The following is a 26363-nucleotide window of genomic DNA, read 5'->3' as shown; positions in this document are numbered from 1 at the left end:
TTTGCCTTAGGGCTTGTTTGTCAGCGTGGAGTAATTGATGGGAATAAGCTGTTCTGCAATAGCTATTCCGGAACAGTTCCCTACGTGAACACTGCATTCCAGAATAAAAATCACCTTATTCTGGAACAGTTACTCCATTTTGGATGTGCAGTAATATTCTGGAATAAAAGTGATTTTATTCCAGAAAGATTAAAAATCGAATTGACTGTAGTGGAAGTATAGTCTTTTTGGTCATATGTGGTTAACTGTTGTCAAATTAGTTCTTTTTCAGAACATGTATTTTATCAATATTCCGGATTTTAGACTAGAATACAGCTTTACAGACCGTGTCAGTGTCTGCATTATTAACTCCATTCTAAGCAATCTTTACTGAAGTGGCAATCTGCTGTAGGGGTGATATTTCAGATTTTGCGGGGGGGGGGGGAGCCCAACTTTGAGCAAGGGCCCAGGAGCTACTTACGCCCTTATAAACTCATGGATCTTTTTGAAGGATAAAATGTAAAAAAATCAGACAGCTAACTAGAGTTAGAGGTGAATCATCTGCCAAGCTTAGCAAGAATTCATCCAGCACAGTATAGTAGAAACCGTTTTTTATATATTGTTGACTGCTCTTCAGAACATCATATGCAGACGACTGATCCTGTGTGCCAGAAACAAAGAGCTGTGCAGGCTTGGAGTATATTTTGTTTGTTCTTTGTGGCCTTGCTGGTTTGCAGTGCTGAGGTCAACTTTTGCTACTGCCTGAGGGGAAAAGGCAATTTCAGGTTCCTTGGCTATGTGTTCAGCTTCCTCACATAACTCCTTCCATTTGCTTTCAGATGATCTCATTTCTTCAGAAGCAGGAGTATTGCTTGCTACTAATTCCAAGGAACTAGATAAATTCCGGCTTTAATTTTGCAGTTCTTCTGAAGCACTGTTTAAAATTTGAAGATCTATTCCTTTTTGCTGAGGTTCTTAATTTTTCAAAAATTATTCAGTCTCTGCAGGAGGTCCTTGGCAGTGCAAATACAGCTGTTATTAGATTTACAAAGAATTTTCTGAAGTGGAAGTCTTGCACCATTTATATCCTAAAACAAAAACAAAAACATATCACTTTCAACTGACCGACTGTAGTGAGGCGGATTGGCCGCCCACAAACCCAGAGGGGGAGGGGCCCCTCACTGAACCCTGGTGGGCAGAGCCACGCCACGCTCAACCCTCCAGCCGGAAGTCAGTGGGCGGGACAGGAAGTACAAAAGTCGGGCCGGAAAACTCAATTGGGGCCCAGCTGCTGGAGGCACCAGAGGCTTCCTGCAAGCTCCGGAGCTGGGAAGCTGCCACAGACCTGGAGGAATCTGAGGAGTGGCCAGGGCCATTTAGAGACCCAAACACGGAGGAGCTGCAAGCCCTGACAGAGGCCCTCTTCCCCAACAACATGGACGACCCTCTACAGAGCCAGGTACGCCCTGAGGGAGAGTTAAGAAGTGGCCCAGAGGTAGCCGACCCCTGTCTGGCTGCAACACTGTCAGCAAGTGAGTCACTGTGGTGTGCTCAGGATCCCCGCTGACCCAGTGGCAGACCGCTCTGGCACTGCTAGGGCCCTGCTGGGATGCAGGGGAGTGGATGGGCCTGCGTCCCCTCTGCCACCCCAATCCGTGGGTGGCAGTCTCCCTCTCTCTTAGGCAAGAAGCCTGCGCTTGTTGGCCCTCCGCTACAGTTAGGAGGCTCGACTGTTTTGCTGCACAGCCTGAGTGCAGGCCTGAGCCAGAGACTCTTTGCTGCCCCGCCCTCACCAGGGGCTGGGCTATGTAACTTTGTTTGTCATTCGGCCCTGATCACAGACCCATGCTCTCATCTCCCGTCGCCCCGCAGATTCCCCATGCCAGGCGACCTCCCAGGCATTTGTCCTCCAAAGAGAATAACACAGCCAGTAAGTACCCAATAAAGATTACCAAGATTGTGAACTTATTTTTACATTTCCTTTTGGTTTCTTAGGTATGTTTGAGTTAAATTTACCACTCCTGTATTTGAACAGTATGAGAGCCTCTGATGAAAGGTGTTCTGTAAATGCCAAGTACTATTATTTTTAGCCTCTTATTCTGCCATTCCCCTACCTAGATTAAATATTAGACATTGACTGAAAGTCAATGCCCGTGGACATCCTCACAGAAAATAGAAATCCATTCCATTCTTGCCACTTTTGGCAAGGCAGCAATTTGATTCAGTGACATGATTGTGAGATTCATGATGCACATAAGGACATCTTAAACACGCTTGGATTTTATACTGGGATCCCCCTGGATGAAAGGGATTTGAAGCTAGTGTAACCAGATAACAAGTGTGAAAAATTGGAACACTTTTTTCTCTGGGGTGGGGATATAGGTGCTGTGACGCACGGCTAGAAGTGGTTAAATATCCTGCAAAATAAATAACCCTCAAAAGACATGTGGGGAGATAATGTTTGTGTTTTTGTGTGTTTACATATGTATGAGTAGGGTTGACAATGTAACCAACAGTCTATGCTGTATTCTGATAATTCAGAGGTCAAAAGAACATCCTATCATGAATTGTAAACATGGGATATCTTGGTATTCATCTCTCTTTGAAATGTACTGTGAATGGAGGAGGAACAAGCAAATGGCCTTATGTTAATTCGTATAGCTAATTACCAGTGATGGACCTCCTTCAAAGTCATCCTAATTACCTTTTGTTCCCTGAGGAACTCCAACTTGTCAAAAGATATGAAATTGTATAAAAGATCTTTGGGTCTTGATTCTGTCATTTCAGATCTACTTGGACTTCATCGGGAGAATTTTGAGTTGCAAGACCGAGATCCCAGTTATGCTGGTACACCCTGAATATGATATTTGGACATCGGACTATAACCTATGAACTATTTCTGAAAGAACTCTTTGCAACTACAAATCTCACCATCTCTGCTATGAATCTGCACCTCAATGAATTGAATTCATGCCTGGATGTATACTGATCTTTTAACCATACTCTCTCTTTAGTTTTTTAATAAATTTTAGTTTAGTTAATAAGAATTGGCTGTGTTGGGGCCTTGAGGTGCTATCTCCAGACTATAAATGTCATAATAAATGTTGTGTTTTATGTTTCACAATAATGCCCTAGAACTAGGGAAGGTGAGTGTGACAGTGGGGAATACTGGGATTGTGGAGGTGACCTTGGAAACTGCAGAGTGTTGTGCCCTCAGTTTCCACCCCAGCTCCTGATTTTTAACAAATATTGGAGCAGAAGGAATTTTTGTTGGTTGTGGTGGTGTTGGAGTACTAATTATGTCTCTATTTAAAATGTAGTAGCTTACACTATCAACTAGAATTGGTACAATGGGCTAAATTCTGCCCTCAGTTACACAATTCTAACCCCACACGGGTTGCATGGTTGTAACTGAAGGAAGGATTTAGCCACCAAACTCTTAACTCTGTCACAGTTGTCCAACACCAACCAGGTCTGGGTACTGCTGGGAGAGGCACCCAAGAAAGGAATTCTATCTTCCTGGTATTTGCCTACTATATCAGGGGTGGGGGTGGTAAGCCGAAAACGGTATCTATTATTTTACCATTGCCACATGCAGATATATTAATGTGAAAGTTGCCACACATTGGGGTATTTTCAGCTCAATCACTTCAGGAAAACAAAGTGTAGCTTGTTTTTTATGAATGCTATAGTGGGTATAGTCCAGCTGTAACCAGTATTTCCTTTAAGCAGATACCACTCTCCAGTCTAACCAGTTAGGGCTGATGGTAGTTAACTCAACTTGACTGATGCTGCACTGTAGTGATTAGGCCCTTCCCATTAGCAGCTGCCTCTTGGAAGGGCAATCAAATACAGTGAAGTTCTGGACCAGCCTCACAATAGGAGTTGCTGGGACAAGCAACTTAATTTTAAGAGAGAGCTGGACAAATTTATTAGTGGGATTGTATGATGTGGTTGGTTAGGGGTGCTGACTTCACAGCCCTGAGCGTCCCTTCTGGTTCATGTTTTATGTTCCTAAAATATCATGCTTAAGGGCTTCAGCTGGTCACCTGCAGGGATTCCCCTCTCCCGCCCCCCATTGTATTCTGGTGTTTATCTCCTTCCTCTAAAGCATCAGAGATGGTCATGGCTGGAGATGGGACACTGGATGAGGTGGGCCCTGCTCTCAGGTGTTACTGAGAATTTTCTGATGTGCTTAGCCAGCTGGCTCTTGCTCACATGCTCAGGGTCTAACTGACCACCATATGTGGAGTTGGGAAGGCATCTTCTCCAGGTCAGATTGGCAGTGAGCTGGAGGCGGGAGGGGGTTGCCTTCCTCTGCAGCATGTGGTGCAGTTCTTGTGTTAGAATCATCAGGGTATATCTTATGAACTCAATTCCTTGCCATGCCTGGTGCACCTCCACGCCTCCTATTCTCTGCCTGTGACAGTTTAATCTCTTGAGGGATTTAATACTTTGGTCTAATTTCAGTTGTTGGGTTTAATGCCTGGGTGTTGGTGGCCTGTGATATACAGCAGGTCAGACTAGATGATCTGGTTGTCGCTTCTGGCTTCAAAGTCTGACATTTGGGCCTGAAGATTTTCTATTTCTAACCAAAGATGATTTTTAAAATTAATTGAGTGGTTTGATAAAATAGAACACCTAAAAAGGGAAATGGCATTCTTCCTTCCAAAGCGCACACCTTCCTTAAATCATAAACAAAACAGTCTACAGTATTCTACAGTAATGGCCCAAAATACTACAGAGACACGATTGTAAACTATAGTGTTGTGGATCATGACAGTGTAAAAGAAAAAAAAAAGGGGTTAAGTTGCCATTTAAGTATCAAAAACAAAGCATCTGTTAAGCTAAATCTTAGCCTAATATTGCTGAGCCTGTAAAAGCAGGGCTCACATCAAAAGCAAATAAAAACAGCAAAACAGTCAGTGTGACCCAGCCTTAAAATAGCAATAATTAAAAACAAAAATTAAAAAAAGCAAAACTTAACATAAACAAACTGCAAATGTTTTAAATTAATCCATGCCACTAAAATGTATAAATGCTTGTGTAATATTGCTTGTACTTTAAAAAAACTAAGGCAAAGATGCTCTCTGTCAGCTGTGTTCTTCCCTTGCAATTGCATGTCCTAAATAAAGCTGTCTCTAATTTTATTGCTTCCAACCTAAAAGTAAAGTTTGTTTCTTCCACAATATTTGGTGCCGTGTGACTGGGATGGCTACGCCCGGCTGAGGCAGTGACCACTACTACAGACCCTTCCCCTTCGAACCCCAGGCGTCAAGAGACCTTTTGAAATCTCTGCTGGGGTGTCGGAGGAGGACTGACCGTGGGGCCGTCTGTCCCTTTGGGCTCACGCCATGCGACCTATTGAGTTGAGGGGTTGTGGTAATGCCCTCAAAAAAGAACACAAGTGTGTTCAGTCCGGACTAAGGGGTTGTGATGACGCCCTCAGGTTAAAAAAAAAAAAGGAGAGAAAAAAACCCGATGCATCGTAGTAGAAATTTCCTATAAATTAAAAAAAGCCAAACCCCCCAACAAACAAACAAAAAGCTTCCCCCCCAAAACCAAACAAACAAAAACAAAACAAAACAAAAAAAACATAGCTAGCAAGCTTAGTCCAAAAATAAAATGCTGGCCCTGTTCAAAGGCGCTGCTCACAGCTAAAAATTGGCTAACAAAAAAAAAAAAAAAAAAAAAAAGGGACTTAAATATGCCCAAGCAGCTGTAAAATCTGCAAAACACTGCCAAGCATTAATAAAATGTGTTAGGTTTCTTTTCTCAGAAATAAAAAAAGTGCTACCCAAAAACCCTAGCAGCCCTGCCACTCCTTGAAACCAAAAAATTGGATCTATGTAAAGGTCCACCAACAAAAAACTGCTTTGGCTCCATGCTAAAAAGGCCCTTACCAAGTCGTGCTAACTACCAACACCGCTGTAAAGTGCCAAAAACTAACTGCCTGGACCCATGTTTCTCACTGCAAAAAAAAAAACCCTCCGCCTCAAAATAATTCCACTCCTACTATTAATCAGCCTGTCTCTCCTTCTAGTATTTCTTTTCCTCCTAAACAGCAAAAGAGAAAAACAAGGTAATGTGCTAGTAACCTCTCCCTTGTCCACTGACAAAGCTAACCTGAATTCAGTATTTGCTACAAAAACCAAAGCACTACAGGGTAATATGCTGGTGACCTCTCCCCTTTATAATGCTAAGCCACAATTGCTTAAAAAAAAAAAAAAAAAAATACTAGCTCCGCTAAAATTGCCAAAGTCCAAAAATTCCTAACTCCAAAAAATATTATTAACTAACCCTAAAAAAAAAAATACAAAAAATTATACACTGGCAAAAAAAAACCTTGTAAAACCCATGCTTAGGAATGTGGTATTAATTAAATGTTGGGGTTTATTCTACAGGCTGCGCCCTGTGTTTTTAAATAAGTACCTTCTGCATGTATTGCCCTCCCTAATTAAATTTTAAATAACAAATACCAAAGGCACCTTGTTGCCACTACTCCCGCCATCTCCTCCATTACACTATTACCCCTGTAATACATCCAAATACAATCAATGCCATATATCTAATAAAACCCAATGGCCAAAGCCTTTACACTTTAGTAATTTATTTAAATATTGTTTACAAAAATTATTTTTAAAGTTCAAAATATCCCATATAAGCAAACAATTAAATAAAAAAAACTAATCAAAACAAATAAAAATATATAACATCACTACAAATAAGCTTCAAAAATTTAAAATTAAAGTTTTATAATGGGGTTAATAGAATGGCCAAACAAAAAGTGTATAGTATATGAAAAAAGTCCTTATTGTTTTGGTTACCCAATTAATAAATAATCAAACTCATACTCAGAGTATGTTCTGCTACTAAAAATTTTACATGTACTAAAATAATCCCAGTAACTAATAATTTAACCTGTATCATATTACAAAATACCCCTTCCTATGCTATTAATGTTAATGCCTCTCAAAAGTACCTAAAAATATTTAAACAATAAATATAATATAATGCTATCCCCCCAAAAATATACTAAAATATCAAATAACAATAATTAATGCCACATTAAAAATTGTAAAATTTACCCTGTCCCTATCCAGCTTTCAAATCACTTTCATGTATCTAAATCGCTCAAAGGGGCTGCTATTTGGCTAGCACAGCAAAAAGCCCAGGTCTCCTCTTAAAAAAAAAAAGAAGCTTAGCTAAACACTTATAAAATGGTGCAAATAGTGTACAGCAATTTGAAATATTCTTAAGGGCCAACAACATAATAAAAAATTAAAGCAACTAAAAAAGCCACTGGTCTTATTACTAAAGGACAGCTAACCCAAGTGCAAGCTACAGTTGGTAAATTACATGTTATTTCTGCCCTTAGTTTAATAACCCAAAAGCTGTTAACAAAAATAATATTAAAAATCACTAAGGCAAAAAAAAATTGCAATAAAATCTAGCATGTTCAAAAATTCAAAATTTCCTAAATGACCAACTAATGGCCGTTCAAAATAATCTCAAGCAGCAAGCGTGGCCCACTGCCCTTACTAGTGCTTCAAAAATGCCATCTAATTTGTGGCCATAAAAACATACTTAAAATTTTCAAAATAAATGTACAAGTACTCGCAGTGCTCCTTCCAAACATAGGGGCCAATAGGAGAGGCGTAGGCTCCCACATACCAAATCCTGCCAAGCCCATAAAAAAAATGCATGTAAAATTAAATAGTTCACCATAATATCTAAAAAATTTCACCATAACCGCAAAAAATCACATTATTTATTGGCCTGCAAACAAGTCCTACAATCAAACCTTAGGTATCAAATTCTTTTAATTGAACCACTTTAATATCTAACCAATTTCAAAATTTGCGCTTACTCCTACCAAAGGTTCAAAAAATTTCTAACTTGCAGGGTCAAATCCATGTGCTTCAAAATATATATTAAATAAAAAAACATGTTTTTCATACAGCCTATAAAGTGTTTACTTTATGTACTAACTATAATGTAATGTGCTATATAACTAAGGCAGTAAAACAACCCCAGCATATTATTACAATAAAAACATTAATGGGTGTATTGCTTTTATTTAGTCTAAAAATATGTTGTTGTTGTTGTAATAAATGTAATAACAAAAATGCCTTTCATGTTCATACTAATCATGCATTATTGTTATATCCAGTTAAAACTTATAAGGCTAATTCTAATCCTCCTAAGCTAAAAACAAAAATACAAAGCTTAATGCAATTAAAAATTTAAAAATGTTTAGCTATGCTAAAAAAAGCACAAAAGGGGAGTGTAAAAGCAAAAAAATGGGGGGGGGGGGGTTAAATTGCCATTTAAGTATAAAAAAACAAAGCAAATATTAAGCTAAGTCTTAGCCTAATATCGCAGAACCTATAAAAGCAAAGCTCACATCAAAAGAAAATAAAAACAGCAAAATAATCAATGTAACCCAGCCTTAAAACAGCAATATTTAAAAACAAAAATACAAAATACAAAAATAAGCAAAACATAAAATAAACAAACTACAAATGTTTTTAATTAATACATGCCACTAAACTATATAAATGCTTGTGTAATATTGCTTGTACTTTAAAAAAACTAAAACAAAAATGCTCTCTGTCAGCTACGTTCTTCCCTTACAATTGCATGTCCTAAATAAAGCTGTCTCTAATTTTATTGCTTCCAACCTAAAAATAAAGTTTTTCTTCCACAACAGTTAAATACTGAAGCTTTATTTATAAGCTTATGTCCGTTCTAGTTACCATCGCATTTATTTCAGTCCACTACTATCCGTTCTGTTCACCTTTTAAATAATTGTGGTCATCTTTTATTTATAAAGGAGGTTTAAAAAAATAATGCAATTTGCTTTGACTTTCCCTGGTCTTCTACCAAGTGATAAGTAGTGGGGCCCTTATATCTCACTGGGTTACTGCAGGAATTATTTGCCAACTCTTCCCTTTCTCCTCCTCTCACTTTCCCTTTGCTTCCCTGGTTTTTACTTTTTAAAGTTGCTTATTAACATAACAGCTGGTCAAAAATTTTCAGATAGAACATTTTCCCATCATAAAATGCCATTTCATCAAAATCTAAACTTTCTGTGGGACTGTGTCAACCTTGACAACATTTTATTTTGGAGGGAAAAGCATTTTGATAATGCTGAATAACGTGTATTTACAATGCTTAGCACAATGTGGCTCTAGTCTTGGCTGGGGCTTCTACACACAAAAAGAGCAGAACCTCTGTTTGACAAACTAATTGGGGACTGAGGAGTTCATAACATTGAAAAATTCATAAAATTGAATATCTCGAACTGACAGTAGGTACAGTGTGAGTTGCAGCATGGTGCACTGCATCACTTTCTTCTTGTTCTTCAAACCACAGCAAAACATTTTCCAACACACTGAAGAAGGCCTCAAAATGTGAAGGGATGTCAACTTGTTCTTCATCAGATCACATTCATGCTGTGATTTTCTACTTCCTCCCCCCAGTCGGGGGGTGGGGGGGGGAGGAGGAGGAAATGATCCTGTAACTGGTTGTTCGTCAGATTGGTGGTCATAAAATCAAGGTTCTACTGTAATAGTAAAATGGCCTGATTTTCTGATGTGCCAAGCACCCAACAACTCCTCGAGATTTCAAATAAGAGTTGTGGGTGCTTAGCAACTTCAAACTTTTGGTCAAGACCTTCCTATTTAATTCTGCTTATATTCTTATATGGCATTCATTGCTATGGTATCTGAGTTCAACCATGAGCACAGCTAAACCAATGGCCAGGTCTACTCTTGAAAAGCCTTTGCCAGTAAAGCTATCCCAGTATACTACACCGGCAAAACGTTCCTAGTGCGGATGCAGGAGTTGTTCCTCTTCCTGTTCCCACTGAAATGGCAAAAATTCCATTGACTCCATTGGGATTAACACAGTTTGGGGCTTGGGACAATCATGTATTTGTGCTTCTCACCTTTCCCCCCTGCTAATCTACAGACACAGACATCTGAGCTATGGAAACAAGGAGTTGTTAAACTCTTAGGAAGAGTCAGTCCCTGTCACAATGTGTTTTGTACAATGCCCAGCATAAAAAAATAATGTAATGGTAATGAGAGCGTGGGGCCCTAGAAATAAACAGACTTGAGGTGTAGGGTTTTGAGCAACATTGAAGTCTAACTGGAAAGTAAAAGGTAATGGTGGGGGGGGGGGTGAAGAAAGCGATGGGAAACGTTGCCTTTTCTTTCAAAGGGAATTGTATGATTTTACCCTGAACCTTGTGGGGGGGGAATGAAAAGAGGAATCATCACACAGTGCCCAGGCCTGAACACCTTAATCAGGCAAAACTACCACTGGTTTCCCTGACTTTCCAAAAACCTTGGGCGCTCAGATTCCAGCATGATGAGGATGATATCAGCACCCAGATGGAGGGGAAGATAATTATGGGATTTTGTTTTTGCACAGTGGAAAGGGGTGGGGAGCCACAGGGTACTGTAAGGTCTGCATAAGTTTTCCCTTAGTAACTGATAGACGTCCCTACAAGTGTGGTGAAGAATCTGAGCTTTGGGGTGTTTTTCTGAATCAACTCTCTGAACTTTTTAGGAGACATTTAAACTCATTTAAGCAGGAAAGAACCACAATTGGAGGCTTTAGTCCTTTTACCCATTTCTGGTCCACACAGCGGCATGTCTTCACCAGAAATGGTTTTCTTCTTTTGGGCGGGGGTAACTGTGGGGAAGGAATCACTGATAGGAGATGTGGAAAGGGGGCCCCAGAGCATTACCTTGAAACCTGATCCTTCAGTACGTGGAGGAAGGGAAACAAGGTAGCTGAAAACTGGGCGGCGGGAAGCATCCTGCTGTTTATAAGGGGCAGGGTAAAGCGGGCACTGAGGTTTAGGAAGAGCAGCGTCTGGGACACACTACACCGGGGAGTCTGCCTTGGTTAGGGAGTGAAGGCAGGTGTGGGCACTCCGCAGTCACACCCGCTCTGGGAGCAGCGCAGGGAGCAGCGGGCAGGTGAGGCTCAGAGCCGCTGGGACGGGGACAGTCTCCTGCTGAGGAATCTCTCCCATCCCCCGAGACAGGCTTTACCTAGCTGCCTCCACAGTCACACACCCCGCCCCGGGCAGGAGGCCGCCTGGGGTCGGCCCAGGGCTGTGCGATGGGGAAGCTCCAGCCGCTCTGGCGCCAGCGGCGTGTCCGAGCAAACCCCTCGCCCAGCCCCTCCGCGCTACTCGCTCTCCTCCCACGGGGGCTCAGGGGCGCTCCCCGGCTGCCGCACGCGGGCAGCAGGGCACCTTCCCCGGCAGGATCGGGGCCGCGTCTCTGGGGGCTGCGCGCTCCATGGCCAATGGCAGCTCGGAGTGACACGCAGCAAGGGAGCCCTGGCCGCTGGGACTGAAAGCAAAGGGATCGTGGCCACTGCGGGGGGCGGAGGTGAAAGTAACCGGGTCCGATCCTGTCCGGGACCAGACAGGTGTAGTGTATTAAACTGCTCTGGGTAGGACTGTGTTACTGGTAGCAGTTACCGATAGGTAATGGATTATAAGAAACTGCTATTGTAGTAAACTGATACCTGATGTAGCAGATGCCTACAGGTAGCAGTTTCTTGCACTGTAGTATATGTGAAATTGCTAAGTGTAGAAATGTGCTATCTGTAGCAGTTATTTATACTTATAGATTGTAAGAAACAGCTTTTGTAAAAAGATGCTACTTCTCTCATAGGTCAGGTTTTCTAGACCTTATTTTTTCCCCCCTTCTCTGGACTCTCTCCAATTTTTACTACAGTTGAGACCTAATCAGCGCAGAGTAGAGTGGATATCCCAGAGTGATGTTCTGTTTTTTGGAATAGATCCCTTTCCACAGTACTGATATCCAGCTTGTGGTCCACTGTGACCCCCAGACCTCTTTCTGCAGTCATCCTTCCTAGGAAATCATTTCCCATTTAGTATGTGTGCAGCTTGTTATCATTCACAAACTTAATAATTGTACTCTCTATGCCATTATCTCAATCACTGATTCAGATTTTGAATAGAAACTTATCCAGAACTGATCCTTAAAGAGACCCATTTGCTATGCCCTTTCAGCCTGACTCAGCCCTTTCAGCCTGTTAATCACTGATAACTACTGTCGGAACTGTTTTCCAACTAGTTTTGCACCCATCTTATTTTAGCTCCATCTAGGTTGCATTTCCATCGTTTGTTTATGAGAAGGTCATGGGAGACCTGTAACACTGCAATCTGATGAAGCTAATTCCTACAGATAGCAGTTTCTCACACCGTAGGTATGTGAGACTGCTGTCTGTAGGGCCAGGTCTACACTACCGTGGTAGTTCGACGGCTGGCAATCGAAGTTCCGGGTTCGATTTATCGCGTCTGGTCTGGACGCGATAAATCGATCCCGGAAGCGCTCGCCGTCGACTGCGGTACTCCAGCTCGGCGAGAGGAGTACCGCGGAGTCGACGGGGAGCCTGCCTGCCGCGTGTGGACCGCGTCTGAACCGCGGTAAGTTCGAACTAAGGTATGTCAACTTCAGCTACGTTATTCACGTAGCTGAAGTTGCGTACCTTAGTTCGAATTTGGGGGTTAGTGTAGACCAGGCCTAGCAGTTAGCTACATCTGATGGCCTTTGTATAGCACTATCATTCAGAGGTTCCTATTGCACACAGTTCCGGGGGTAATCTTTATGTGTTTGTGCATTCCTTCAATAAGCCACTAACATTGTCTGGCCTCATCTAACAGAGCATAAGAACATAAGAATGGCCATACTGGGTCAGACCAAAGGTCCATCCAGCCCAGTAATCTGTCTACCGACAGTGGTCAATGCCAGGTGCCCCAGAGGGAGTGAACCTAACAGGTAATGATCAAGTGATATCTCTCGTGACGTCCATCACCACCCTCTGACAAACAGAGGCTAGGGACACCATTCCTTATCCATCCTGGCTAATAGCCATTAATGGACTTAACCTCCATGAATTTATCCAGTTCTCTTTTAAACCCTGTTATAGTCCTAGCCTTCACAACCTCCTCAGGCAAGGAGTTCCACAAGTTGACTGTGCACTGTGTGAAGAACTTCCTTTTATTTGTTTTAAACCTGCTGCCCATTAATTTCATTTGGTGGCCCCTCGTTCTTATATTATGGGAACAAGTAAATAACTTTTCCTTATTCACTTTCTCCACATCACTCATGATTTTATATACCTCTATCATACTCCCCCTTAGTCTCCTCTTTTCCAAGCTGAAAAATCCTATCCTCTTTAATCTCTCCTCATATGGGATCCATTCCAAACCCCTAATTATTTCAGTTGCCCTTCTCTGAACCTTTTCTAATGCCAGTATATCTTTTTTGTGATGAGGAGACCACATCTGTACGCAGTATTCAAGATGTGGCGTACCATGGATTTATACAAGGGCAATAAGATATTCTCCGTCTTATTCTTTATCCCCTTTTTAATGATTCCTAACATCCTGTTTGCTTTTTTGACTGCCGCTGCACACGCATGGCCGTCTTCAGAGAACTATCCACGATGGCTCCAAGATCTTTTTCCTGATTAGTTGTAGCTAAATTGGCCCCCATCATATTGTATGTATAGTTGGGATTATTTTTCCCAATGTGCATTACTTTACTTTTATCCACATTAAATTTCATTTGCCATTTTGTTGCCCAATCACTTAGTTTTGTGAGATCTTTTTGAAGTTCTTCACAGTTTCCTTTGGTTTTAACTATCTTGAGCAGTTTAGTATCATCTGCAAACTTTGCCACCTCACTTTTTACCCCTTTCTCCAGATCATTTATGAATAAATTTAATAGGATTGGTCCTAGGACTGACCTTTGGGGAACACCACTAGTTATCCCTCTCCATTCTGAAAATTTACCATTTATCCCTACCCTTTGTTCCCTGTCTTTTAACCAGTTCTCAATCCTTGAAAGGATCTTCCCTCTTATCCCATGACAACTTAATTTACGTAAGAGCCTTTGGTGAGGGACCTTGTCAAAGGCTTTCTGGAAATCTAAGTACACTATGTCCACTGGATCCCCCTTGTCCACATGTTTGTTGACCACTTCAGAGAACTCTAATAGATTAGTAAGACACAATTTCCCTTTACAGAAACCATGTTGACTTTTTCCCAACAATTTATGTTCTTCTATGTGTCTGAAAATTTTATTCTTTACGATTGTTTCAACTAATTTGCCCGGTACTGATGTTAGACTTACCGGTCTGTAATTGCCAGGATCACCTCTTTTTAAATATTGGCGTTACATTAGCTATCTTCCAGTCATTGGGTACAGAAGCTGATTTAAAGGACAGGTTACAAACCATAGTTAGTAGTTCTGCAATTTCACATTTGAGTTCTTTCCGAACTCTTGGGTCAATGCCATCTGGTCCTAGTGACTTGTTATTGTTAAGTTTATCAATTAATTCCAAAACCACCTCTAGTGACACCTCAGTCTGTGACAATTCTTCAGATTTGTCACCTACAAAAGCTGGCTCAGGTTTGGGAATCTCCCTAACATCCTCAGCTGTGAAGACTGAAGCAAAGAATACATTTAGTTTCTCCGCCATTACTTTATCGTCTTTAAGTGCTCCTTTTGTATCTCAATCGTCCAGGGGCCCCGTTGGTTGTTTAGCAGTCTTCCTGCTTCTGATGTACTTAAGACATTTTGTTATTACCTTTTGAGTTTTTGGCTAGCTGTTCTTCAAACTCCTTTTTGGCTTTTCTTATTACATTTTTACACTTAATTTGGCAGTGTTTATGCTCCTTTCTATTTACCTCACTAGAATTGACTTCCACTTTTTAAAAGTTGCTTTTTTATCTCTCACTGCTTCTTTTACATGGTTGTTAAGCCACGGTGGCTCTTTTTTAGTTCTTTTACCGTGTTTTTTAATTTGGGGTATACATTTCAGTTGGGCCTCTGTTATGGTGTCTTTTGAAAAGTGTCCATGCAGCTTGCAGGGATTTCACTCTAGTCACTGTACCTTTTAATTTCTGTTTAACTAACCCCCTCATTTTTGCATAGTTCCCCTTTCTGAAATTAAATGCCACAGTGGTGGGCTGTTGCGGTGTTCTTCCCACCACAGGAATGTTAAAAGTTATTATATTATGGTCACTGTTTCCACGCGGTCCTGTTATAGTTACATCTTGGACCATATCCTGCGCTCCACTCAGGACTAAATCGAGAATTGCCTCTCCCCTTGTGTGTTCCTGTACCACCTGCTCCAAGAAGCAGTCCTTTAAAGTATCGAGAAATGTTGTTTCTGCATTTCGTCCTGAGGTGACATGTTCCCAGTCAATATGGGAATAATTGAAATCCCCCATTATTATTGAGTTCTTAATTTTGATCGCCTCTCTAATCTCCCTCAGCATTTCATCGTCACTATCACTGTTCTGGTCAGGTGGTTGATAATAGATCCCTCATGTTATATTCTTATTAGAGCATGAAATTACTATCCATAGAGATTCTATGGAACATGCTGATTCACTTAAGATTTTTACTTCATTTGAAATACAGAGACACATTTGAAATACAGAGACATGGTAAATATTTCTATCCTCAGATACAAATGTTACATGCATACAGGTTGGATAAACACAGTCAATAGGTCTTCAGTTTTGCAATGATACCCCACATCAGCCATCTTGCATAAAGTATATATTAGCTATGTCATATCCATATCATAAGCATATTTTCATAAAGAATGTAGAGTATAATGTCACACCCCACATGTATGTTTGCTGATCTGCAAACAGTAAAGGAGCATGCACCTTTGGGTGCAAACGCTCATGACAATAGTGCAGAGCCATGCAAGTTCCATGATTCTGTGTGAGATGGCAGACAGTGAGGAGGGCCAGGCAGCTTAGTGGGTTTAGAAAAAAAGGTGTAAACATTATGTATACATTTATGTATGGGATACATATAAAATTAGTGGATGGTTAACAATGCATCATAAGAAGTTGGATCCCATGGCCACAACCACCCCTGTCTGACCTGTTTGGTACCCAGCATACACTGCCAAAACAAAGCTTCCCAAAATACAGTGGGATATCTATTCATGGTGCACCTCACTCTGACTCTATACAAGTGCTTCTGGTGAGTACCCTGACTGCTGAGACAAGGAGTCCAGGAGGCATGCACACAAGTGACGTAGTGACTCTATGCTGACATAAGTTGAGTTAACCCACATTTAAAGTGTAGATATGGCCTTAGGTATATTAAATGTTTGGGAGAGGTAACAGGAACTGTATGAGGGTAGACTAAGATTCATTCAGGTGTTTAGGTTCAAGGCATTGGAACTGGCCTTACTGCACCCTACAGGCTCAAGAACAAAGAAGCACATAAAAAAAATCATTTATTTATTAAAATTTCTTGACTCGAGGGTGTATCACTCATGCTGGGAGTGGACAATGGGATGGTTCACCTAGTCATTGCCTCGTCTGATCATTCCCAAATTAGCACCTGGCATTGGCCACTGTCACAAGACAGGATACTAGATTAGGCGGACTATTGGTGTGACCCACGATGGCAGTAATTACAATAGATTTTTTTCCAGGGAGAAAGACGTTATAGGAGATAATATACTGCCTTTATTGAATATTTGAGAATCAAGTTGTACACAGTGGCATGCGGAAAAACACTAAGGGCTAGACTGAGAGGCAAAATAACAGTTGCAAAAATGCAATCCCCATTGGTGGATTGACTCAACACAAACTTTTGACACTAGACCAGAAATTCAGTCAGCTCTAAAATGAGAAGAAAAAATTACATTTAAAAATTCAGGGAATTCAGGGAATCCCAGCAACAGATAAGACAACTGCTAGGAGACTCTATACCATTGTTTACCAAACTTGGGACGCCACTTGTGTAGGGAAAACCCCTGGCGGGCCGAGCCGGTTTGTTTACCTGCCCCATCCGCAGGTTCGGCCGATCGTGGCTCTCACTGGCTGTGGTTTGCTCCAGGGGCTTTCCCTTCACAAGCGGCGTCCCAAGTTTGGGAAACACTGCTCTATGCAATCTGATACTACACTGGCAAGTTAAAGTGCTCTAATTTGCTGGCTCAGGGGTGTGAAAAATCACCCCCCCCCCCATCACAGCAAGTTTGAGTGCTTTAAAGCGCTAGTGTGGACAGGCTCGGTTCCCAGTGCTCGGAGCTAATCCCCTCATCGAGGCAGATTACCGGAAGCACTGGCACCCGCAGCAGCGCTTTGAACTTTGTAGTGTAGACATAGCCTCAGTAGGTTAGATCAGACAAAGAGGAGTTGCATTGACTAGGCATTGGGATGCCTGTGCCTTTAAGAACCCAGCTCTGGGAAGCCGATGCTGAGAGGAGCTGTCTGTGAGAGAGGAAATAAAAAAAGCCCATTTCCCCCGACCATTTTTGCAAACACGGGTGTCTCAATGCCACTGGGGTAACTGTTACCCCTGTGCCCCTGCCTGTGCCGGGTTTTGCCTTCTGTCACCCTCTGCCAGCACCTCACCCCGAGCTTAACTCCTGATCCTCCCCCCAGCCCTGATTTTCCCTTTAGCCCCTTTCCTAATGCTGCATCCAGCTGCTTGACCCCCCGACCAGTAAATTTCCACCCCCTTCTCACACCCTGGCCACCCCCGTCCTCCAAAGACCCTTTGCCACTTTTTAACCTGTCAAAAGCAAACCGCAGAATCTTACGGCTAATAAGGGCAGGGTGAAGGGCAGTGGCTTCAGCAGATGTACTGAGCATGCTCAGTACACCGTAAGTAGCACACTACTATGGAGAGCACTTTAATACACTACATCCGCCGCCGCTGCCACTGCTACCGCAACAGAGCCCCGGGCCCTTTAAATCTCCGCCAGAGCCTCGAGCCCTGGTGTAGCGGCAGCAGCTGGGATCCCCCGGGGCTCCGTCGGTGATTTAAAGGGCCCGGGGCTCCGCTGCGGCCGGCAGCCCCTGGCCCTTTAAATCACTGCCAGAGCCCCACTGCCGCTACCCCAGGGCTCCGACAGCGGGGCTCGGGCGTTGATTTAAAGGGCCCAGGGCGGTAGCGGTGGGCAGCCGGGAGCTTCTGGCCCTTTAAATCACCCTGGGAGCCCTGGGAAAGCAGGAGGAAGTCTATGAATAGCTCAGCTTTTCCCACCATGTGGGAGAGACCAGTTGGGAAGCAGAGGGGAGAGCAGGGCTGCCTGCAGTCTGCCAGCACAGCACTTCCAGGCCCAGCAACTGGCCTAACTTGTAACTCCAGCCTGCAGAAAAGCCCCAGGAGGGGACAATCCTCCTGTCGCCACCTGCCAGCAACCTTAGGAGATAGCCTGTCTCTCCTGCCATTTACTGCTTCCAGCCTGCCTGCCCTGCAGCCAGCTCACACCAGATCCGGGATTTTAGAACCCATGGGTTCCAAGCTTTAACGACTGTCAGCACTGTGTCAGAAGGGAGTGGGTAGTTAGTCCATTTCCAGTGATCCCTAGGCAGGACCTGCTTGCCTGAATCAGCCTCCTGACCACTCAGCCAGAAATGGAACCTGAGGGGGTATCCTGTATTAGGTCATGGCTACACTTGCAAATGTAGAGCGCTTTGAGTTAAACCAGCCTTCGGAGACCACAGTAGGGAAAGCGCTGCATTCTGTCCACACTGACAGCTTCAAGCACATTGGCGTGGCCACATTTGCGGCATTTGCAGCAGCATTGGGAGCGGTCCATTATGGGCAGCTATCCCAGCATGCAAGTGACTGCAACGTGCTTTTCAAATGGGGGGGGGGAGTGGAGTGTGACAGGGAGTGTGTTGTATGTATGTGGGGGGAGAGAGAGTGGGTTTTTGGGGGGCTGAGAGCATGTCAGCATGCTGTCTTGTAAGTTCAGAGAGCAGCAGACCCCCTTTCCTCCCCCTCTCTCTCGCACGCAGCATTCCACAGTAATGGTTTCTTTGTCTCGGAGCAGATAAGCATGCCGGCTGTCAGAAACGGAGCTTTCAAAGGGCATATCCGCATTCCTGCAGTGATTCCAAAACAATGACAAGAGTGGCCACTTGACTTAAGGGGATTATGGAAAATTCCCGGAGGCCGATCAGAGCATAGTAATGCAACACCCCATTCACACTGGCGCCTCAGTGCTCCAGCGGGGGCGCATCAAACGTTATTCCACTCGCCGAGGTGGAGTACCAGGAGCGCTCTACGTGCCTTGCCAGTGTGGACAGGTAGTGAGCTAGAGCACCGGTGGCTGCTTTAATGCGCTCTAACTCGCAAGTGTAGCCAAGCCCTTAGAGTTATATGGGCAGTTGGGTTGTAATTTTGCACCATGAAGGCACATTGCATCTGCGGAAGGATTTTCATCTACCTGGATCATCAAGACCTGCACTGCCAATTCCCAGTATAATAAAGTGTGTTTCTATCAGCATCTCCTTACAGGCCTGCAACATGTCTCCACATGCACCAACTGAGACATGGGGAACAGACAGAACTTGGAGTGGGTGTGGGAAGAGACACTTTTGTTTAGGAACATTGAAAGAGTGTATGATCACATGACCTAGTATGCCTCTCGGCAGAGCCTTTAGTAATTACATAGCATTATTGATCTCAAATAATTTTAATCATTTAATATTTTCACTTACTGTCTATTTCTCTTTGGTCAAGTCCTTACATAAAGTTTATAGTTATTGTTTTTAATGTGTTTGCTTGTGTGAGTTTGAATTATTTGTGAGTTCAAGTGCTGTAGCCACAGCATTAGTGTGGTTATCCCTTGTCTCACTGGAAGCACCACCAAGTAGCTTGATCCTTTAGCATACCAGGAGGGGGAGGCAGGCACCTACCAGCAGCACAGTGAAATGAGCCCAGGGTGACCGAAACTTTGGAACTGTCCAAAAGCTGTGAGGTATCCCTCTCCTGTTTGGACTGCATTCAGGTACTAAGCCAGCACTGAAAGGGGAGTTACATCTCTACTTTGTTAAATAAACTTTTGCTCGTTTTCACTATAAACGTATCTAAGTGTCGTGTGTTAAACAAAGAGGTGATCTGATCTGGAACTGGTAAGCTGGGGTGTACTGTTCCTTTCCAAAGAGCAAATCTGTAAATACTGTGAGTTTGCAGTGGAGCAGGGGCTTCACACTCCAGGGAGATGCTCGGAGAGCTCAGGGGTTGGAATGTGCCTATCGCTAACCTGTAAAGAGACAGCAGGGCCTGCCTAGGCCTAGAGGGGAGTGTTTGTGTTGCCTGTGGCCACTAGAGTTGGGGAGCTGACCCCCATCAGGCACAGACAAGTCTTTCTCATGCTAAGGGCAGGTGGCCACAGCCCTGGGTACCCCCAGGAAGCAGGCCACATTGTTGTCCTAATTTTTAAAAAAGAACATAGTTCTTTAGAAAAGTAATCTACCCTGATGTAAAAGTAGTATGTAATGATAAATATTTTTTCTTCTCTAGGAAAAGTTGTTGAAAGGAAACAAATAATTAATAAAGAAACATAAACATATCTTAATGTGAACTCTTTGAATGGCTATTGTCTCTGAAAGGTTGTGCTGTTTCCTTGTGTATGCAGATTTTATCCAAAGTGATTTACTTCTGCAAGTCTAATAACCATACAACAGAATAACACAATGAAGGATGATTTCATAAATTACACAGAAAAGGAACCACTTGATCCTAGTAAGTTTTTTGGTTAGTTGTTTCTTCTTTTGAATGTTAGGCTAGTTGTTGGAAGGATGTACTCCATTGCCACGAAACTAAGCCACATTTTGAATCTTGTCTGGTAGCCATGAGGGATTTCTATGGAAAAACTGATCAGCCCTCCCGTCGTCCTCCACAAATCACGCTACTCTGGCTATTAAGCTTTCTTCTGTGGTGTCTTTACCCAGCGTGTATGGACCCTTCTTGGGGATCTATGTGGAGGAAACAGCATTCAGAAAATATTCGTAGTTAGCACTGAATACATGTATTCTCTTGTAACTTAATCACAGCACTGGCTGGGCGTAGCTCTGTGTGGCCTTTCTATCAACTTAAGTGACCCTGGTGTGGCACTCTAGCTTAACAATAACTAAGGCTCCCATCCTGCGAGCATTTATGCACACGAGTAGTCCCATTGAATTTCAATGTGGCCTCTCATATGCCTAAAGTTATTTACATGCATCAGCAATGGGGCCTAAGCGTGCAAATACTCCACTATGTGAGTCAGGAGCCAGTTAACTGCATTTGATTTGTTATATAATCAAAACAAACATAATAGTGTCCTGTAAGACTCTACAAAGGTGTTCTAAAAGCACAGTAGGGTTGCGGCCTGTAGGTACTACTGAAATACCAACAAATAATAAGATGCCTGTTCCACTCTAAGGCCCCAATCCTGCAAAGACAAACGCCTGGTCTACACCTAAAAGTTAGGTCCACCTAGCTACATTTCTCAAAGGTGTGAAAAATTCATGCCCTTGTGAGACATAGCTAAGCCGACCTAAGCCCCAGTGTAGACACCATTAGGTTGACAGAAGAACTCTGCCATCAACCTAGCAGGTGGATTCACTAATCCCTTCCATCATTGTAGTAAGTGTATATGCTACAGAGAGCATAGCTGCAGCTGTGCCACTGTAGCACTTCCAGTGTAGACATACACTTAGGCATACCCTCAGTTTTTGCAAGACTGAGGCCCAAGTTAGTCTTTAATGACTTCCCTTAAAATTAGTTTGTTTGTTCTCAGCTTGGATGTGATTTTTGGGGAGGAAAAAATTGAAAGTGATTGAGCTGTTTCAAGAGCATGAGAAAAATGTAGTTTTCCTGTTTTAAAAAAATCAACTCTTTTGGTGCTCAGATAATTCAGAAAGGGATTTAATGTGCTTCATAAGAAGCTGACTTAAAAGACCTTACTATTTGTGAAAGCAAAACCTACTTTCCCCTCCACAGAATCTGCAAGGAATGGCTATGGCAATCCTACTTTCCAACATGATGAAAAACCTGAGCAAAATGACCAGTTACAGAACAAGAAAAAGTAGGGGTTCCTTGATCTTAATACTCTGTTAAATTTCTTGCCCTGCCTTTCAAGAAAGGGCCTGGATTAATTTTGCATTAATCTCTTTAGAAAGAAAAATGAGAAGTCAAAGGAAAAGATGGTTGGCATTTTGAAATTGGTTAGTGCATAGTTTATTGGTTTGATTTATATTTCTCATTGTTCCTTTTCTTTGCCTGTTGTACGTTATGGTGACTGACTAATGTGCAACCACAATATTGCATTTCGAAAGAGAAGAAAGAGGTCTGTGCAAAACTTAGTATTGGGCACAGCCATTTTTTTGTGTTGATCTCAGGCTTCCCGCTTTAAAAATATGGCCTGTTGTGCAAAGTTCCCCCCACAGCTAACTGCCAGTGCTTGACGATGTTTCAGCACTAGCACCATGACGGAGTGAAATTAACCCATGTTAAGGACTGAAGTGAAGCATGTGCGGTAGGTAGGGCCTTGCCCTGGCTCTCTCAACTGGAGATAATTTTACCATTCATGCATAATGTCTCATGAATTATCCAGGGAAACAAGTGCTGTGTTTTTCTTAAATGTGATAAAGGCTACATACCCGTTTCTATTGGTAGGCAGCAGCCAAATGTTTGTCAACTACCTTTTCTTGTTTACATTTTAAATGCACTGAGTAAATGTGTGATGTAGTAGAATGCACACAGAGAGGCAGTGAGTTGCACAGGTGATGTTATCACTTTGTGAAAAATGGAAGATAGATTCTTTTTTCTGCAGATTAGGGGATTCATCCTGCCATTCTGCCAACATGTCCTAACTCCCTCAATAAAAACTGGCCTAAAACTGTGTGTAAGCTTTTTCAAAGTGCATCCGAAATGTTGTGTTTGCCTTCACATTCTCTAATTCATTGCTTCATAATGTGTTTTGGGATACCCAAATCATGAATGGTGCTATGTAAAAACAAATCCTATTCTATGTGTTTTAGGAGAATATTGTCACAATTATGTGAATTTGTCAACCTTCAATTAATACCTTTTTCTTTATATTCATGTAGTTTGGGTATGCCGATTGGCTGGATATCATTTTGATGATAATAGGTTTGATTGCAGCTGTTGCAAATGGAACAGGGCTGCCACTTTTAATCGTTGTCTTTGGAGAGATGACAAACAGATTTGTGACGACTGGCCAAGCAGTAAATATGTCTTCAGGTAAATAAAGTTTGTTCAACTTCTGAAAATATTTGTTAGAGTCTCTTATTTACTGGATTGGCAGAGGTTCAGGATGGAGTGCTGCTGTGGTGTTAAAAGCCATGAAGAGCATAGTGAATTAAATAATATAATATATGGAGATATACCTATCTCATAGAACTGGAAGGGACCCTGAAAGGTTATCGAGTCCAGCCCTTGCCTTCGTTAGCAGGACCAAGTACTGATTTTGCCCCAGATCCCTAATTGGTCACCTCAAGGATTGAATTTACCACCCTGGGTTTAGCAGGCCAATGCTCAAACCACTGAGTTATCCCTCCCCCAAATTCTGAGCAGTCCTTCCTTTTTACCCTGCTGTATAGTACAGTAGCAATATAGACACTTGATAAATTACAGAGCAGTACATTTGGTAACTGTAAAACAATTTACTACTTTCTATAGCATATAGTTAATCCATGGAATGCACTGTCCCAGGAGGTCACCAAATCAAGTTATGTGATTGGATTTTTAAAACAACAAAATAGGACCATTAATACTACTTTGCCTTTATAAGAGCTAAGCTTATGATAAGGGCAATCATAACTTACCCTAAAATATATGTGCTGACACCTGGAAGGGGTCTCCTATTTCTCCCAGGTCTGAACAGTTTTGCACCTTTGGTTAGGTGCGTTATTAGTGAAATTTACCTTTTTGCAGACAGCCAGCAAAAGGCTGAGCCACCACTTGGACCCCACTTGGGCCAAGTTTTGAGGCTTGGGTGGAATCTAAGTGGTGCATAAAAGTCAGACTTATGGTGTCTGCATGGATGAATTTTGCCTTGTGTGAGGTAGAAGGGGGAGTTATCAACTTCTGAAAAATCAGATATTGGCCACTGTTGGAATCAGAAGGTCAGATCAGATGAAGCTATGATCTGACCAGTGCCCATTGACGTAGTGAGCTAAATCCGTGACATCACTCTACAGTAACCCTCTGAGCTGACTCAGAAGTTTGCCCTGTTTGATCCTCCACTGGAAGGATGATGGCCACCATGAAAGTCATAAATCTACAGAGCAGTTGCAGGGAGTGTAGTGTCCTACAAAACACCCATAAGATTATGGCCTTAAACCGCCATGATTTCTTTTAGGCCTGTTCTAATAAAACTGAATATTTTTCTTTCTTACAATTAATCTTTCAGTTGTGATGAATAGTAGCTCTACTTGTCCAGCAATTCCAGGTTTGGATATAGAAGCTGAAATGACCAGGTAAGAACCTCTGCAATTATTTTCATAAGAATAGCACAGTGTAGTTTCTATATATTTTTTGTCCATTAGACTGTAAGCCAAATTTGGCCCTCAATTACATCCCATTGGCTTCAGCAGGGTTGAACGTGACCTGATGTGTCCAACTTATCTTGCAAGATGCAATTGACCTTATGGACTGTTACTGTTTTACCACAGGTTTGCCTACTACTATGCGGGTATTGGCTTTGCTGTAGTGATATTGAGCACGATCCAAGTCTGGACATTTTTGACCTCAGCTGCAAGACAGACAGCAAGAATCCGACAAAAGTTTTTTTTTTCAATACTTCACCAGGAGATGGCTTGGTTTGATACCAGCCAGATTGGAACGTTGAACACCCGACTGACGGAGTGAGAAGGCTCTATTTATCTATGCACCGGGAACATGAGCCAAAGAGAAGTCTGATGTTTACCTTGATAGAATTAGCTACAGGGAATGTCCAGGAAACCTTTTTAACTAAGACTCCACATATTACTGCTGTCTGAGGGAGGAATTCGTTATCATTTTGCACTTCATTTTCAGAGTTTCAGTGACATTCCATTGCGAGGGTCTATGCTGTGAAATGCAATATCTTACTCATCTGACATTGGCTTTGTAGTGTCTATGAGCTATTTTGCAAACTACTGTAGATGAACAGCTCTGCTGTCTCCAGCTAGTTTACAAACACTGAAAACCCTGACATTGTATGAAATGAAACTGCACTCATAATTACAAGCACTGTGTTATCATTTTGAACCTGATCCAAAACCAATTAAAATCATTAGGAATCTTTGGATCAGGTTCCTTGTGCAGGGATTCAGAGGAAGGTATGATCAGGGTATGAAGAGTTTCTCCCGATTTTATTTTTGCAGGGAGGGATATGCCCCGTTTTTGGAAGATGTGAATCCTGAAGGGAATGAGAGAGGCTTGAATTTCACCAATCCTAGCTCCCACATATGTAACTAGCAAGAGAAAATTAGTGTGACACACAATGGTTTTCCAAATAATAATTTACTAACACTGTGCTTATCACTGTATAGGATGCAAAATGGAGATATTCCTGGCCTCAAAGATCTTAAAATCTAATAACAAAATTGAAGAAGATAGAATACATAGGGGAACTTGGAGGAAAAAGTACTGTAAAGGTTTTGGGGGTGAATTTTTGTTTTTGTATGGATTATTCCTTTTGGATATTGCATAAATGAATTGGGTCACGTGTGAATGAGCAGGGGTAGCAATGGCAGAAGTCTATCTAGAGGTTACATCACAGAAAATGAGTTGGGATCTGCTAGTTCCTAGCCCCACAAAGAGCTGTTCAATACCCATGTCCAAAATTCCTACTGCCCAATGATTTGAACAGTTAAACTTCTGACAAGCTTTTCTCCAGCAAAACAGAAAAATTTGTGAGGAGGAGGCATTCATCAAAGTTAACAAATCTCTTTTTTTAATTAACAGTGACATTAACACCATCCAGGAAGGCATCGGAGACAAGTTCTGTATATTTGTACAATTCTTTGCCATATTTCTGACAGGGATTGTTATAGGATTCGTCTACGGGTGGAAACTGACTTTGTTGATTTTGTCAGTTATCCCTCTCCTTGCTGCAGTAGCAGCAGTTGGATCAATCGTAAGTGCTGGGGGAAAACAAATAAGAATTCTACTTCTAAAAACAGATTGAGAGGGAGTGAACCCCAAAGCAACATGACCCCAAAGTTTGGAGAGCATGGAGAGCAGCCCTTCTCCTACTCCACTGGCTCCTGCCCCAAAATTTGCAGAGCTCTGTCTACACTGAGCATCAGCAGGCAGGCATTGGCATACCATGGAGGCCTGGACTGCTTCCAGTCACCACCACTCACCACATGGGAAGAGGATGATCAGCATTCATCAACTGTGCCCACATTAGTAGATATTGCTTGTAATGCACAAAAAAATTGATAAAGTGTTTCCATTTATAGGTTGTATTTTATTTTCTTTCCCCCACCCAAGCACTGAAAATGGTGGAGGAAGAAACAGGATTGTGACCTATAATTAAGATAGCTAAGTTAT

The 26363-nt window shown here is 42.3% G+C and overlaps 1 protein-coding gene across 1 annotated transcript in view; it reads left to right on the top strand.

The window, feature by feature from the left end:
- LOC135873824 (ATP-dependent translocase ABCB1-like) overlaps positions 1-26363 on the top strand; it is a 114019-nt gene that overhangs the window by 29887 nt on the left and 57769 nt on the right. Inside the window, exons 6-10 of the mRNA XM_065398438.1 lie at positions 1204-1438; positions 22910-23063; positions 24274-24301; positions 24497-24688; positions 25773-25944. Coding sequence (XP_065254510.1) covers positions 1204-1438; positions 22910-23063; positions 24274-24301; positions 24497-24688; positions 25773-25944 — 781 coding nt within the window. The remainder of the gene's footprint in view (positions 1-1203; positions 1439-22909; positions 23064-24273; positions 24302-24496; positions 24689-25772; positions 25945-26363) is intronic.

Source organism: Emys orbicularis, chromosome 2 (genome assembly GCF_028017835.1).
Source record: "Emys orbicularis isolate rEmyOrb1 chromosome 2, rEmyOrb1.hap1, whole genome shotgun sequence".
Classification (NCBI taxonomy): Eukaryota; Metazoa; Chordata; order Testudines; family Emydidae; genus Emys; species Emys orbicularis.
This window is presented reverse-complemented; position numbering and strand designations above follow the sequence as displayed.